General features: G+C 48.1%; 1 protein-coding gene across 1 annotated transcript in view; it reads right to left on the reverse strand.

Moving 5' to 3' along the window:
• Positions 1 to 15,205, reverse strand: part of LOC139268369 (netrin-G1-like) — an 81,534-nt gene extending 66,329 nt beyond the window's left edge. The window contains exon 1 of the mRNA XM_070886439.1: positions 14,963 to 15,205. Coding sequence (XP_070742540.1) covers positions 14,963 to 15,205 — 243 coding nt within the window. The remainder of the gene's footprint in view (positions 1 to 14,962) is intronic.
• Positions 15,206 to 16,389: the final 1,184 nt, after the last annotated feature.

Consider the following 16,389-nt stretch of genomic DNA (forward strand, 5'->3'; position numbering starts at 1 on the left):
TGGATAAGAACCAAAGGCAACATAAGAAAAAACTTTTTTACACAGCGAGTGTTTAGGATCTGGATTGCACGGCCTGAAAGGGTGGTGGAGACAGACTCAATCATTGCTTTCAAAAGGGAATTGGACAAATACCTGAAAGGAAAACATTTGTAGGGCTTCGGGGAAAGGGCGTGGGAGTGGGACCAGCCGAAGTGCTCGAAGTGCCGAATGGCCTTCCGTGCTGTAACCGTTCTATGATTCGGTGATTCTGGCCTCTAGCGCATCTCTGATTTTAACCGCTTCACCATTCAGCTCCCGAGGTCCTAAGCGCTGGAATTCCCTCCCTGTAACTCTTCACTTCTCTTTCCTCTTTTAAGATGCTCCCTAAAACTTATGTCTTTGATCAAGATTTTGGTCACCTGTCCTAATATCTCCTTATGTGGCTCGCTGTGTCTGATTTACGCTCCTGTGTAGCACCTTGGGATGATTTACTCCATTAAAGGCGCTATATAAATGGCAGTTGTTGTTGTTGAAGCAGTAATGAAACATCACCATACAGCCCAGGGAGAGAGAGACACAACAGGCTCCTGCTGTGTGTGGCTGCATCAATGCAGGAAGGGAAGATATTTCAATATAAGGATCATATATTACAGAAACTGCTCCTGTGACACTGGAGTGTAAATGGAGTATCTTATGAATCATTGTTACTTCAACAAATCCACTGAGCCCTTGACATTTATTTCCGGGCTTTAAGTGTTGCTATCGGGGATTTACACTGTGTGGTGTGACTCTTGGCCTGGTGTTATCACTAACTAAAGCCTTCGTTATCAGCACGGTTCAGTCCCTGGTTAATGATGTGAATCAGTGTATTATTGAGTACGGAAGATAGTGGCTTCATAAAGTACACCCCGCAGGCTGCTGTCACTTCCCATCACCCAGTAATCAGGCCCTTTGTTGGGGTTAATTGTCGAGCAGAGTTGCTCAGTTAGGAGGTGAATGATTCGGCCAAGAATACAATGAGCAGCATTTAGTGGGCCAGTGCTGAGCTGAAAGGTTCTGCAGGAATGGCGACAGGACAGAGGCAGCGAGATGATAAAAGGGGTCAGAGATTCACCCCGATACTTGATACTGTCTGAGGGTGAAAGAGACAATAAATCAACTCCAAACCCCGAAACTTTTACACCAACTCCTTGACAAATCCCAACAGCACATGGACTTCCTGCTCATTATTGTGACGGATCGCTGACTTTTATCATCAACTCCACTATTTTGAGTGATGGCTTGTATTGTGTTCCAAACACAGATGAGACTGCACACAAAGGAAGTTAAAGTAACAGTGACCTCAGTCTTTATTAAGACACTCCAGAGAGAGGAACAGGTCTTCGGGGCCGGCTTATATACAGTGCTCCCAAGGGATGCTGGGATCCCTTGGGACTTCAGGGGATGCGCTCCCTGGTGGAGGAATATGGGAGTGCATGCTTTACAGGTACACAACATCACTCCCCCCCGCAAAGTCAAAGTGACAACTATTTACAAGGTGAAGCGATCGGGAGCCTTTCTTTCCCTGGTGGACCACCTCAGTACAAATGTCTATTCTGGTGTGTTGGCTGTACCCTCGCTGGGCTGGCGTGTTGTTGGCCCTGCAGGGCTGCTGGGTGAGCCTGGCCTTGCTGGGCTGTTGGGCGTGATGGGTTCAATTTCCTGGTCCGGGGTTGTGTCGTTGAACCTTTGGTTGTGTGTTGTGGGCTCGAAAAAAATGGTGTCTGCTGTGGGTTGTTCAGGGCAGTCTGTGAACCGCAGCCTCGTTTGGTCCAGGTGCTTTTTGCAAATTTGTCCATTGTGTAGTTTGACGACAAACACCTTATTCCCTTCTTTAGCTATCACCGTGCCCGCAATCCACTTGGGACCATGTCCCTAGTTTAGCACATACATCGGGCCATTCAGATCAATTTCCCGTGACACAGTCGCATGACCATCATTTACATTTTGTTGCTGTCGCCTGCTCTCGACCTGATCATGCAGGTTGGGATGAGAGTCTGGTTTTAAGTGACCTTTTCATGAGTAGCTCAGCCGGGGGCACCCCTGTAAGTGAGTGGGGTCTCGTGCGGTAGCTGAGCAGTACTCAGGACCGGTGCGTTTGGAGTGAGGCTTCTGTGACTCGTTTAAGGTTCTGTTTGATTGTTTGTACTGCCCGCTCTGCCTGCCCATGGAGGCTGGTTTAAATGGGGCCGAGGTGACATGTTTGATCCCATTGCGGGTCATGAATTCTTTAAATTCGGCACTGGTGAAACATGGACTGTTGTCACTGACCAGTTTGTCAGGCAGGCTGTGGGTGGCAAACATGACCCTTAGGCTTTCAATAGTGGCGGTGGCGGTGCTTCCCGACATTATTTCACGTTCAATCCATTTTGAAAAAGCATCCACCACCAACAGGAAATGGGCCCGCATAGTCAACATGAATCCTCGACCATGGTCTGGAGGGCCAGGACCACAAACTTAGTGGTGCCTCTCTGGGTGGAGTAAAAATGCAGGGAGGTCCTGCTGCAACTTTATAGGGTATTGGTAAGGCCGCACCTGGAGCACTGCGTGCAGTTTTGGTCACCTTACTTAAGGAAGGATATACTGGCTATGGAGGGGGTATAGAGACGATTCACTAGGCTGATTCTGGAGATGAGGGGGTTACCTTATGATGATAGATTGAGTAGACTGGGTCTTTACTCGTTGGAGTTCAGAAGGATGAGGGGTGATCTTATAGAAACATTTAAAATAATGAAAGGGATAGACAAGATAGAGGCAGAGAGAATGTTTCCACTGATCGGGGAGACTAGAACTAGGGGGCACAGCCTCAAAATACGGGGGAGCCAATTTAAAACCGAGTTGAGAAGGAATTTCTTCTCCCAGAGGGTTGTGAATCTGTGGAATTTTCTGCCCAAGGAAGCAGTTGAGGCTAGCTCATTGAATGTATTCAAGTCACAGATAGATTTTTAACCAATAAGGGAATTAAGGGTTACGGGGAGCGGGCGGGTAAGTGGAGTTGAGTCCACGGCCAGATTAATGGTGGAGCAGGCTCGAGGGGCTAGATGGCCTACTCCTGTTCCTAATTCTTTTGTTTCTTATTTTTCTTATGGGTGCGTTGCTCAACTGAGCACACACGCGGCATTGCAGTACACAGGACTCGAAATCAGAATCGATACCGGGCCACCATACGTGGGATCTGGCTATCACTTTCATCATTACTATACCCGGGTGTGTGCTATGGAGATCCAAGATGAATGTCTCTCTGCCCTTTTTGGGTAGCACTACGCGGTTACCCCACAACAGGCAGTCTGCCTGAATAGATAGCTCGTCCTTTCGCCGCTGGAACGGCTTGATTACATAAGAACATAAGAATTAGGAACAGGAGTAGGCCATCTAGCCCCTCGAGCCTGCTCCGCCATTCAACAAGATCATGGCTGATCTGGCCGTGGACTCAGATTCACTTACCCGCCCGCTCCCCGTAACCCTTAATTCCCTTATTGGTTAGAAATCTATCTGTGACTTGAATACATTCATTCAATGAGCTAGCCTCAACTGCTTCCTTGGGCAGAGAATTCCACAGATTCACAACCCTCTGGGAGAAGAAATTCCTTCTCAACTCGGTCCTAAATTGGCTCCCCCGTATTTTGAGGCTGTGCCCCTAGTTCTAGTCTCCCCAACCAGTAGAAACAACCTCTCTGCCTCTATCTTGTCTATCCCTTTCATTATTTTAAATGTTTCTATAAGACCACCCCTCAACCTTCTGAACTCCAACGAGTAAAGACCCAGTCTACTCAATCTATCATCATAAGTTAACCCCCTCATCTCCGGAATCAGCCTAGTGAATCGTCTCTGTACCCCCTCCAAAGCTAGTATATCCTTCCTTAAGTAAGGTGACCAAAACTGCATGCAGTGCTTCAGGTGCGGCCTCACCAATACCCTATACAGTTGCAGCAGGACCTCCCTGCTTTTGTACTCCATCCATCACGCAATGAAGGCCAACATTCCATTCGCCTTCCTGATTCCCTGCTGCACCTGCAAACTAAATTTTGTGATTCATGCACAAGGACCCCCAGGTCTCTCTGCACCTCAGCATGTTGTAATTTCTCCCCATTCAAATAATATTCCCTTTTACTGTTTTTTTTCCCCAAAGTGGATGACCTCACTCTTTCCGACATTGTATTCCATCTGCCAAACCTTAGCCCATTCGCATAACCTATCTAAATCTCTTTGCAGCCTCTCTGTGTCCTCTACACAACCCGCTTTCCCACTAATCTTTGTATCATCTGCAAATTTTGTTCCACTACACTCTGTCCCCTCTTCCAGATCATCGATGTATATTGTAAACAGGTGTGTTCCCAGCACCAATCCCTGTAGCACACCACTAACCACCGGTTTCCAACCCGAAAAAGACTCATTTATCCTGACTCTCTGCTTTCTGTTAGCCAGCCAATTCTCGATCCATGCTGATACATTTCCTCTGACTCCGCGTACCTTTATCTTCTGCAGTAACCTTTTGTGTGGCACCTTATCGAATGTCTTTTCAAAATCTAAATACACCACATCTATCCACCATGCTCGTTATATCCTCAAAGAATTCCAGTAAATTAGTTAAACATGATTTCCCCTTCATAAATCCATGCTGCGTCTGCTTGATTGCACTATTCCTATCTAGATGTCCCGCTATTTCTTCCTTAATGATAGTTTCAAGCATTTTCTCCACTACAGATGTTAAACTAACCGGCCTATAGTTACCTGACTTTTGTCTGCCCCATTTTTTAAACAGAGGCGTTACATTAGCTGCTTTCCAATCCGCTGGTACCTCCCCAGAGTCCAGAGAATTTTGGTAGATTATAACGAATGCATCTGCTATAACTTCCGCCATCTCTTTTAATACCTTGGGATGCATTTCCTCAGGACCAGGGGACTTGTCTACCTTGAGTCCCATTAGTCTGTCCAGTACTACCCCCCTAGTGATAGTGATTGTCTCAAGGTCCCCCCTTCCCACATTCCTGTGACCAGCAATTTTTGGCATGGTTTTTGTGTCTTCTACTGTGAAGACCGAAGCAAAATAATTGTTTCAAGTCTCAGCCATTTCCACATTTCCCATTATTAAAGCCCCCTTCTCATCTTCTAAGGGACCAAAATTTACTTGAGTCATTATTTTCCATTTTATATTTCTGTAAAAGCTTTTACTATCTGTTTTTATGTTTTGCGCCAGTTTACCTTCGTAATCTATCTTTCCTTTCTTTATTGCTTTCTTAGTCATTCTTTGCTGTTGTTTAAAATTTTCCCAATCTTCTTGTTTCCCACTAACCTTGATTAGCTCTTGCATTTCAACGGGGATACTGGCCCAGCTCCCATGCAGTACACAGTTTTTTACTCGGGACAGCAGAGGATCTTGGCTGGTCCAAGTCCTAATCTGGCGGGCCGTGACAGGTGATTTATCATTTTCAAACGCTTCCATGACCATCAACAAGTCTGCAGGCTGCGCCACCATCAACAAGTTTGCAGGCTGCGCTATTTCCACCCCCGTGGTGGGCGATGGTAGCCGACTGAGAGCATCCGCACAGTTCTCGGTGCCTGGCCTGTGGCGGATGGTATAGTTATACGCTGATAGCGCGAGTGCCCCCCTTTGTATGCGGGCTGAGGCATTAGTATTTATCTCCTTGTTTTCAGCGAATAGGGATATGAGGGACTTGTGATCAGTTTCCAGCTCAAATTTGAGGCCAAACAGGTACTGATACATTTTCTTTACCCCGAACACACACGCTAATGCCTCTTTCTCAATCATGCTGTCGGCCCTCTCGGCCTTAGACAAGCTCCTGGAGGTCCATCTCCCCACGGCCCACAGTGGGTCAGGGAGAATGTCCATCTCCCCACGGCCCACAGTGGGTCAGGGAGAAGGTCCATCTCCCCACGGACCACAGTGGGTCAGGGAGAAGGTCCATCTCCCCACGGCGGGTCAGGGAGAAGGTCCATCTCCCCATGGCCCACAGTTGGTCAGGGAGAAGGCCCATCTCCCCATGGCCCACAGCTCAGGGAGAAGGTCCATCTCCCCATGGCCCATGGAGGGTCAGGGAGCAGGTCTATCTCCCCATGGCCCATGGAGGGTCATGGAGAAGGACCATTCTCTCACAGCAAAAAAGGAGGTTTTATGGAGTGTCTTAAAGGAGAGAGACGCAGAGAGATTTAGGGAGGGAATTCAAGAGATAAGGCCCAGGTAGCTGGGGACATAATAATCCGTGGGATATTAGATCAAACTGATTCGCTCCCAATCTCGGAGGTGATCATTAACAGATCAGATCCTGTGATTCCCAGATTCGCACTGCCTGCTGTCAGTGCCGATTTCAGAACCAATTGCCTGCCCAACACTGCCAGCAAGCACAGCAACATTAACAGGTGGATCTGACACGTCCAGGCTGACACTCCTAGTTCAAGAAGGCCGCCGACGCCCACCTTCTCCGGGCAACTGGAGACGGGCAATAAATGCCGGCCATGTCAGCGACACCCATATCCCCAGAATGAATTTAATAAAGGAACAGCGGTTTTAAGTCACCATCTTCCCAGGGAGCTCGATGGGATTCGAAGCTTTTGAATTTAATAATAAAGAATGTGAGCCGGCAGAAATGAATGTTTGTTCAAGTTAATGAAACCCAGACCTCTGCACCTGGTGTTTGTGTCTAAACATCTCAGCAATGAGAAGCCCAGAGGGAGGTTTCAGAGAACGGAAACCAGACTGGGGAAAGAATGAGAATCTCCAGCAAACCTTCAACAGGCTGTGGTGTAATCCCACATTACTGACAGGCCTGTGTCGATCAGTCCTTATAGACCACAGTCATCGTTCTGTCTGCCTCTATGTGTGTTTATAATTAAACTTGCACGTGGGAAATACAGAGAACAGTTAACAGAGAATAACAGGAGATGGAACCGAGACTCATCATTCAAACTACTCGATAGAAAAATTCATCCGCTGGTGACAGGGTCAGGGGTCAGTCAATCATAGCCACAACAACAGTAAATCATTCTTCAAACATTCTCCTGTCTGAGCTGCTAAAGTGAGCAGAACATTGTCAGAGACAGCAGCGCAGTGAGGGAGCTCTGATCCAGGAATAGAGAGACTGGGAAAGTTTACTGTGCAGCCGGTTTACTGGGGACAGTGGGCAGTGAGTGAGATATTGGTCAGGGGCAGGATTCATGGGGATAAAGTCGATGGCCTCAGGTTTAATCCACTTACTGTCACCTCTCCCGGGCCCTCGATTTCCCGTCTGAGTATTAAAGGTTTAGTCCAAGACCCAATAGAACGGAATGAGATATTGCAGAGCGAATGTTTGGCTCATTCAGACTGACATCCCGTCTGCTGTTCCAACCTGCTAAAAATAAACACAGGAAATATCACAGAATTCACAGCACAGCAGGAGGCCATTCAGCCCATCGTGCCTGTGCCGGCTCTTTGAAGATTTATTTGAACCTTAAACTGAACTCCCTTAAAACAGGGAACAATATATTGAAAAGGATAAATGTGCAGGGCTGTGGGGAAAGAGCAGGGAGTGGGACTAATTGGATCACTCTTTCACAGAGCTGGCACAGGCACGATGGGCTGAATGGCCTCCTGCTGTGCTGTGAGATTGAGAGAACAGCTGGTGAGGAAAGGGATACAGATGTTAACCATCCCGAGAGGATCAGACACAATCCCCAGGCACCAATTTAGAATCAGTTCACACTCACAACATCTGTGAGGAGACCCAAGTATATCCTGGAGTCAGGTACCTGGGAAACACCTCACATTTTACACTGTGAATGGCTTTCTGAATAGCACCAGCAACACGCTGGGAAATGGTCAATTTGTGAATGATAATGTTTGTAACATGACGGAGAACATTCTGCAATTGCTGCTGGAAATCCCGGGTGTTGGAGGAACGGGTGAAACTTGGAAGTATAGTGAACAGTGAGGAGGAGAATGATCGACTTCAAGAGAAAAACTGTTCCCATTGGCAGAACGTCGAGAACCAGAGGACACAGATTTCAGGTGCTGGCAAAAGAACCAAATGCGACATGAGGAGAAACTTTTTTACGCAGTGAGTGATTAGGATCTGGGATGCACTGCCTGACAGGGTGGTGGAGGCAGACTCAATCACAGCTTTCAAACGGTGTTGGATAAGTACCTGAAAGAAAATGTTTGCAGGGCTACGGGGAAAGGGCGGGGGAGTGGGACTGGCTGAGGTGCTCGACGGGCCGAATGGCCTTCTTCGTGCTCGATCCATTCTATCATTCTCTGATTCTAGGAACATGGTGTTCATCTCAATCCAACACTGCGACAAAATCTCAGCTGCATCTCCCACTGTCCCTCTAGTGGAGAACCTGCAACATCACATCCTTCACCTGCTCTCTGTGTAGGAAGGGGCAGCTCATGGATTTATCCAAGGTCACCATTAATGCAAGTCTGGCAGCTCTCAGCAAACAACAGTACATTGCCACTGTCCCATCAAACACTCGCAGGGCAGGTACCGCACAGGTTAGATACAGAGTAAAGCTCCCTCTACACTGTCCCATCAAACACTCCCAGGGCAGGTACAGCATGGTTTAGATACAGAGTAAAGCTCCCTCTATACTGTCCCATCACACACTCCCAGGGCAGGTGCAGCATGGGTTAGATACAGAGTAAAGCTCCCTCTGCACTGTCCCATCAAACACTCCCAAGGGCAGGAACAACACGGGGTTAGATACAGAATAAAGCTCTCTTTACACTGTCCCATCAATCACACAATGGGACATTGTGAGGCCATGAAAGGTGATACAGAAATGCAAGTCTTTATTTTGAAGTTGAGAAGCAGAAACTCCATATTTACATTCACCAGCTGTCACCACTCGCTGAGATTTCCATAATTGGTGCTCGGATTCAGAAATAATTGGCTGTCAGCCTTTTAGCCGAGCAAGGCCCAGACTGTGTTTCTACAGAAGTAGTGATGATCCTCCCTTTAATTCGACAGTTCGAGCAAACCTCACAACACATGTAGTGAATTCACTGAGATGAGAATTTCTAGTTTACGACATCATCCTTCAAACTCATCGAGAGTGACTGAATTTAAAGGGAGCGAAATAGTGAGGTCATCCTGTCACTTTATAAATTCATTCTCCCCTGGTGAGTCTGTGTCACTGTGCCCCTTGTCCCATCTCTCTCTCCCCCTCGCCCCTGGTCACACTGTATCAATGTGCCCCATGTCCCATCTCTCTCTCCCCTCACCCCTGGTCACACTGTATCAATGTGCCCTGTGTCTCATCTCTCTCTCCCCTCACCCCCGGTCACACTGTGTCACTGTGCCCTGTGTCCCATCTCTCTCTCTCCCCTCACCCCCGGTCACACTGTGTCACTGTGCCCTGTGTCCCATCTCTCTCTCCCCTCACCCCCTCACCCCTGGTCACACTGTGTCACGGTGCCCCATGTCCCATCTCTCTCTCCCCCTCGCCCCTGGTCACACTGTATCAATGTGCCCCATGTCCCATCTCTCTCTCCCCCTCGCCCCTGGTCACACTGTATCAATGTGCCCCATGTCCCATCTCTCTCTCCCCTCACCCCTGGTCACACTGTATCAATGTGCCCTGTGTCCCATCTCTCTCTCCCCTCACCCCCGGTCACACTGTGTCACTGTGCCCTGTGTCCTATCTCTCTCCTATAATGAGAAGCCCACTCTGCCTGCAGTATTCCAGATGTGCCTCTCCCTCGGTTTGTGCAGAGTCACTGTGAGTTTAGCTTTGCAGCACGAGAAACATTCACATGAATGAACAAATCGGCACTGAAGTGGAATAGGAGGCAAATCCTTTGAACTGGTGCCAGAGATGAACAAATTGAGGATTACAGAGCCAGCGGGAGATTCTATTTCCCACACAGAGATCGATGAGGATTAACTGACGCCTTTGGTCTGGAAAAACTAAAAACACAATCATATCTGCTCCATCACCAAGACCACCCACTTCCACCTCCATAACATCACCCGTCTCCGCCCTCCCTCGGCTCATCTGCTGCTGAAACCATCATCCAAGCCTTTGTTACCTCCAGACTCGACTATTCCAGTGTTCCCCTGGCCGGCATCCCACCTTCCACCTTCCATAACCTTCAGCTTGTTCAAAACTCAGCTTCTCCGTATCCTAACTCGCACCAAGTCCCGTTCCCCCATCACCCCTGTGCTCACTGACTAACGTTGGTTCCCGGTCCGGCAATACCCAAGTGGCGAGTGTCTCACCTCCTTACTCCCCAATGTATTTCCACCACCTTCAGGGCGCAACTCATCCACTTGCCTAGATGAGTGCGGCTCCAACAACACTCAAAAATCTCAACACTGTCCAACACAAAGTAGCCCGCTTGATCAGCACCCCATCCAGCAGCTTAAACATTCAGTCCCTCACCAAGGATGTACCGTGTCTGCAGTGCGTACCATCTCCAAGATGCACTGCAACAATTCACCAAGGCTTCTTCGGCAGCATCTCCCAAACCCATGAGCTCTACAACCGAGAAGGACAAGGGCAGCAGGCGCATGGGAGCAGCATCACCTCCAGATTCCGCTCCAAGTCACATACCATCCTGACCTGGAAGTATATCGCCGTTCCTTCATCATCGCTGGGTCAGAATCCTGGAACTCCCTCCCTAACAGCACTGTGGGAATATCTTCACCACACAGACTGCAGTGGTTCAAGAAGGCAGCTCACCACCACCTTCTTGAGGGCAAATAGGGATGGGCAATAAATGCCAGTCTTGCTAGCGACGCCCACATCCCTTGAACAAATGTTTAAAAAATGAAGAATGTGACTGGGACTGAGTCTCCCAGCAGGACCGGCAGTATCTCCCTCTGCCCAGTCTCAAAGCCCATGCTGGGATTGGAAGTCTCGTTCTCTGAATGACTGGTCCAGTAACAGGACTGGAAGACTGCGAACATGGTACCTTTGTTTAAAAAGGGAGAAAGGGAAAGACCGAGTAATTACAGGCCAGTCAGCCTAACCTCTGGTGGGAAAATTATTGGAGAAAATTCTGAGGGACAGGATAAATCTTCACTTTGAAAAATTAATCAAGGACAGTCAGCATGGATTTGTTAAGGGAAGGTCGTGTCTGACCAACTTGATTGAATTTTTTGAAGAGGTAACAAAGAGGGTTGATGAGGGTGCTGCATTTGATGTAGTGTATATGAATTTTAGCAAGGCTTTTAATGAGGTCCCACATGGCAGACTGGTCATGAAAGTAAAAGCCCATGGGATCCAGGACAAAGTGGCAAGGTGGATTCAAAATTGGCTCAGAGGTAGGAAGCAGAGTATAATTGTTGATGGGTGTTTTTGTGACTGGAAAGCTGTTCGCAGTGGGGTTCCGCAGGGCTCAGTTCTAGATCCTTTGCTTTTTGTGGTATATATCAATGATTTAGGCTTGAATGGAGCGGGTATGGTAAAGAAGTTTGCAGATGATACTAAAATCGGCTGTATGGTTGATAATGAAGAAGAAAGCTGTAGACTGCAGGAAGATGTGAATGAACTGCTCAGTTGGGCAGAGCAGTGGCAACTGGAATTCAATCCGGAGAAGTGTGAGGTCTAACATGGCAAGGGAATACACATTAAATGGTAGGACACTGAGAAGTGTCGAGGAACAAAGCAACCTTGGAGTGCATGTCAACAAATCCCTGAAGGTAGCAGGCCAAGTAAATAAGGTGGTTGTGAAGGCATACGGAATAATTCCCTTTATTATTCGAGGCATAGAATACAAGAGCAGGAAGGTTATGCCTGAACTATATAAACATAGAAATATAGAAACATAGAAAATAGGTGCAGGAGTAGGCGATTTGACCCTTCAAGCCTGCACCGCCATTCAATGAGTTCATGGCTGAACATGCAACTTCAGTACCCCATTCCCGCTTTTTCGTCATACACCTTGATCCCCCTAGTAGTAAGGACTTAACACCACTTAAAACACAGTTAGGAGTACTGTGTGCAGTTCTGGTCACCATATTACAGGAAAGATGTGATTGCACTGGAGAGAGTACAGTGGAGTTTTACAAGAATGTTGCCTGGACTGGAGAATTTTAGCCATGAGGACAGATTGGATAGGCTGGGGTTGTTTTCCTTTGAACAGAGGAGGCGGAGGGGAGACCTTATTGAAGTATATAAAATTGAGGGGCCTACATTGGGTGGGTAGGAAGGACCTATTTCCCTAAGTAGAGGGGTCAACAACCAGGGGGCATAGATTCAAAGTAATTGGTAGGAGGTTTAGAGGGGATTTGAGGGGACAAATTTTCACCCAGAGGGAGATGGGGGTCTGGAACTCACTGTCTGAAAGGGTGATAGAGGCAGAAAACCTCACCGCATTTAAAAATATTTGGATGTGCACTTGAAGTGCCGTAACCTACAGGACTACAGACCAAGAGCTGGAAAGTGGGATTAGGTTGGAAAGCTCTTTGTTAGCCGGGGCAGACATGTTAGGCTGAAATGGCCTCCTTCCATGCTGTAAATTTATATGGTTCTATGAAGTCCTGTCCCACCATACCTCGGTACATTCGATCACAGCAGCTTTTGAGCAGGAGTTAGTTTCTTTGCACCAAGGTTACAGCCACAGTCTGAATGCATTCTCACCCTGGAGTCTTTCCGGCTCACTCACCCACTCACAGTGAATACAGAATCAGGGAACAGAAGTTCCGGAGACGGAACAGATTGGGAAAGAATGAGTGAGTACACGTGTCAAAAACTGTTTCATATTAAACTATGCAAACTACGGGATAAAGGCCCATAAATTCAGCTCGTTTTTAAATCGGTGAAAGAAAAATTATTGCCACTTCACACAGTCCTTCATTGGCTGTGAAGCTTTGGGACGTCCTGAGGTGTGAGATTGACACAGTAACACCTAATCTGCTCTCACTGGATCCGGGCAGTGTTTCACACACAGCTGCCACAGTGCAATATGCAACAGCTGGAAGGTTTACCTCAAAGATTTGGATTGTTTTTATAACAGATCACTAATTGAGCTGGAGAATAATTCCCTCCGATAAACTGCATGTTCTGCAACAAGTTATACATTTCAATTATTGCTTAAACAAGGAGTTTTCCCTCGAACAGTGATGTCGGAACCAGTTATCCTGAGGAGACAATTAACTCACCGAGAGGATCATTAATATTTAGAAACAGGCCTGAATTTACATTTCAATTACATCTTTGCGGGCCAGTTTATATCGTACTGACACCCATTCAGATCAGATTGCCAGGCACGGTGAGATTACAGCAACACTCACTGGAACCAGTCGGTGCCTATTGGGCTAAATCAGACTCGCATGAAATGAAAAGTCTCGCAGCAGCACCAGAAACACTGAACATTATAAACAGCAGTGACCAGAAACACAATGGGACATATTCCCCACTGGGGATATGGGACAGGGCTCAGACACAGGGTCAGGGCTCCAGGGGGTGTGTATAAACATTCGACCTCCCTCCTCACATCTATTACCGTGTCTAATTTTACAAACACTGCCCCCCTTACGGTGCGACACTGGGAAGCAGTGAATTTAAGGGTTTAAGTGTCCTGACCTTTCCTGTTCAGTCCAGCAGTGTTACATCTCCTCACAATTCCACTAAATGCAACTTATCAGACTGTTATTCCATCCCCATATCTCCTCTTTCACCAAGACCACCTACTTACACCTCAGTCACATCGCCCGTCCCTGCTGCTTAAACCCTCATCCTTGCCTTTGTTACCTCTCGACTCAACTATTCCAACACTTTCCCAGCCGGCGGCCCACCGTGCTCCCTCTGTAAGTTCATCCAAAACTCTGCTGCCCATTTCCTGACACGCACCAAGTCCCGTTCACCCATCACTCCTGTGCTCGCTGACAGGCATTTGCTCCCAGTCCAGCAACGCTTCAATTCTAAAATTCTCATCCTCATTTTGAAATCATGGCATAGCCACACCCCTCCCTATCACTGTAACCCCTTCCAGCCCTTAACCCCTCCCTATCTCTGTAACCCCCTCCCACCCTGCAACCCTCCCTATTTCTGTAAGCCCCTCCCAAACTACACCCCTCCTTATCTTTGTCAATCCCCGCCAGCCCTACACCTCTCCCTATCCCTGTAACCCCCTCCAGCCATACAAACCTCCCTATCTCTAACCTTCTCCAGCCCTACATCCCTCCATATCTCTGTAACCCCTCCAGTCCTACACCCCTCCCTATATCTGTAATCTCCTCCCACCCTGCACCCCTCCCTATCTCTGTAACCCCCTCCAGCCCTACACCCATCCCAATCTCTGTATCCTCCTCCCACTAATATCGTCTATCTCTGCCACTAGCTCAGAAATATCCAATTAGTCCCACTCTCCTGCTCTTATCCCACAGCTCTCCAAACATCTCCTTTTCCAGTATTTATCCAATTCCCTTGTGACTGTTATTATTCAATCTGCTTACAATTCCCTTTCAGCACATTCCAGATCATAAAAACTCGCTGCTTGAAAAAATTCTCCTCATCTCCCCCCGTGGATTTTTGCCAATTACCTTTAATCTGTGTCCTCTGGTTACCGACCCTCCTGCCACTGGAAACAGTTTCTCCTTATTTACTCGATCAAATCACTTCAGGATTTTAAACACCTCTATTAAATCTCCCCGTAACCTTCTCTGCTCTAAGGAGAAAACTCCCAGCTTCTCCAGTCTTTCCACATAACTGACGTCCCATATCCCGGGTACCATTCTGGTAAATCCCCTCTGCACCCTCTCCAAGGCCTTGACATCCTTCCTAAAGTGCGCTGCCCAGAATTGGACACAATACTCCAGCTGGGGCCTAACCAGTCATTTATAAAGGTTCACCATAACTCCCTTGCTTTTATACTCGATGCCTCTGTTAATGAAACAAATGTAGGAGTTTGGATGGAATTGACTTTGATAAAGGCCGTTCAGCGAGCGTCCATTCACAGCACCACACACAACAGAGGCTGTCTCAGAAGGTTTCTACTCACCAGCGAGCAGTACATCTCAGGGGTCTCTTCACACGTACTGTCGGCGGGATCCAAGTTGATCTTCAGGAACTTGGTGAGCAGGGTGGCCTCGGGCTGGCAGGCCATGTAATCCCAACTCATCCCCTGGTCCCAGTGAAGCTGAGCCTTACACAGGTGATAGTGACCCCAGGACGGGAAGTGCTGCGCGGCGAGAGACAGGGCCGCCCAAAGGGCCTGAAGGGGCAACAAACCGGACAGATGCATCGCTCCGACAGAACCCCGCTCAGAGAGAGTAAGGATCTTGGTTCGTCTGGGGGTGATTCGGGGGGGTCTCTGCTCCAACTAGTCCCCACTCAGAGAGGGACCATCTCTCTGCTTGCAGATGTTCCAAGTGTTGGGATTCCAGTTGATTTCCCAGTGTTGGTGCAGATGTTCCAGATGTTGGGATTCCATCTGATTTCCCAGCATTGGTTGCAGATGCCACGGGTTTTGATATTCCAGCTGTTTTCCGAGCATTGGTGCAGATGCGCTGGGGGTTGGGATTTCAGCTGATTTCCCAGTGTTGGTGCAGATGTTCCAGATGTTGGGATTCCAGCTGATTTCCGTGGGTGCAGATGTTCCAGATGTTGGGATTCCAGCTGATTTCTCAGTGTTGGTGCAGATGTTCTGGGTGTTGGGATTACAGATGTGTTTCCAGAGTTGGTGCAGATGTGCCGGGTGTTGGGATTCCAGCTGTTTTCCCAGTGTTGATGCAGATGTTCTGGGGACTGCAGCTGTTTCCTCCAGCTGTTCACTGTGTCAGACAGATGCTCTGATTGGCTGATCAGTCAGTACTGGGACCCAATGAGATGACTTTCTCCTGACCAGAGTCTGTTTTCCATCGATCATCTCTTCCTTCTGGCATCAGTTCCCTGTTAGGGGAGAAATAAAATCAATGCATTTCGGAACAGGTGCAGCTCGTGATCTTCGACCTTCGATCTTCGGCCCCCAATCTCAGACTCCGACTCCCATTGGCTGCAGGAATAATCACCAGTTGGGAATCACAGCAGCCAATAGGAGGCAGCTAAATGACTTGCGTTCAGATCCCAAATGAGACGAAAGTCCAATTATCCTGAACTTCATGATGCTGGTTGAAGGATAATTATTGGCCATCAACAGGGAGAACTCCCCTGTTCTTTGAAATACGGCCATGCAATCATTTACATCCACACAAGAGGGCAGACGGGGCCTCGATTTAATGCCTCATGCAGAAGATGGCACCTCCGACAGTGCAGTCTCCCTCAGTACTGCCCCTCCGACAGTGCAACACTTCCTCAGTACTGCCCCACCGAGAGTGCAGAGCTCCCTCAGTCTGCCCCACCGATAGTGCAGAGCTCCCTCAGTACTGCTGCTCCGACAGTGCAGCACTTCCTCAGTACTGTCCCTCCGACAGCGCAGCACTCCCTCAG

This window comes from Pristiophorus japonicus, chromosome 8 (genome assembly GCF_044704955.1).
Source record: "Pristiophorus japonicus isolate sPriJap1 chromosome 8, sPriJap1.hap1, whole genome shotgun sequence".
NCBI lineage: Eukaryota > Metazoa > Chordata > Chondrichthyes > Pristiophoridae > Pristiophorus > Pristiophorus japonicus.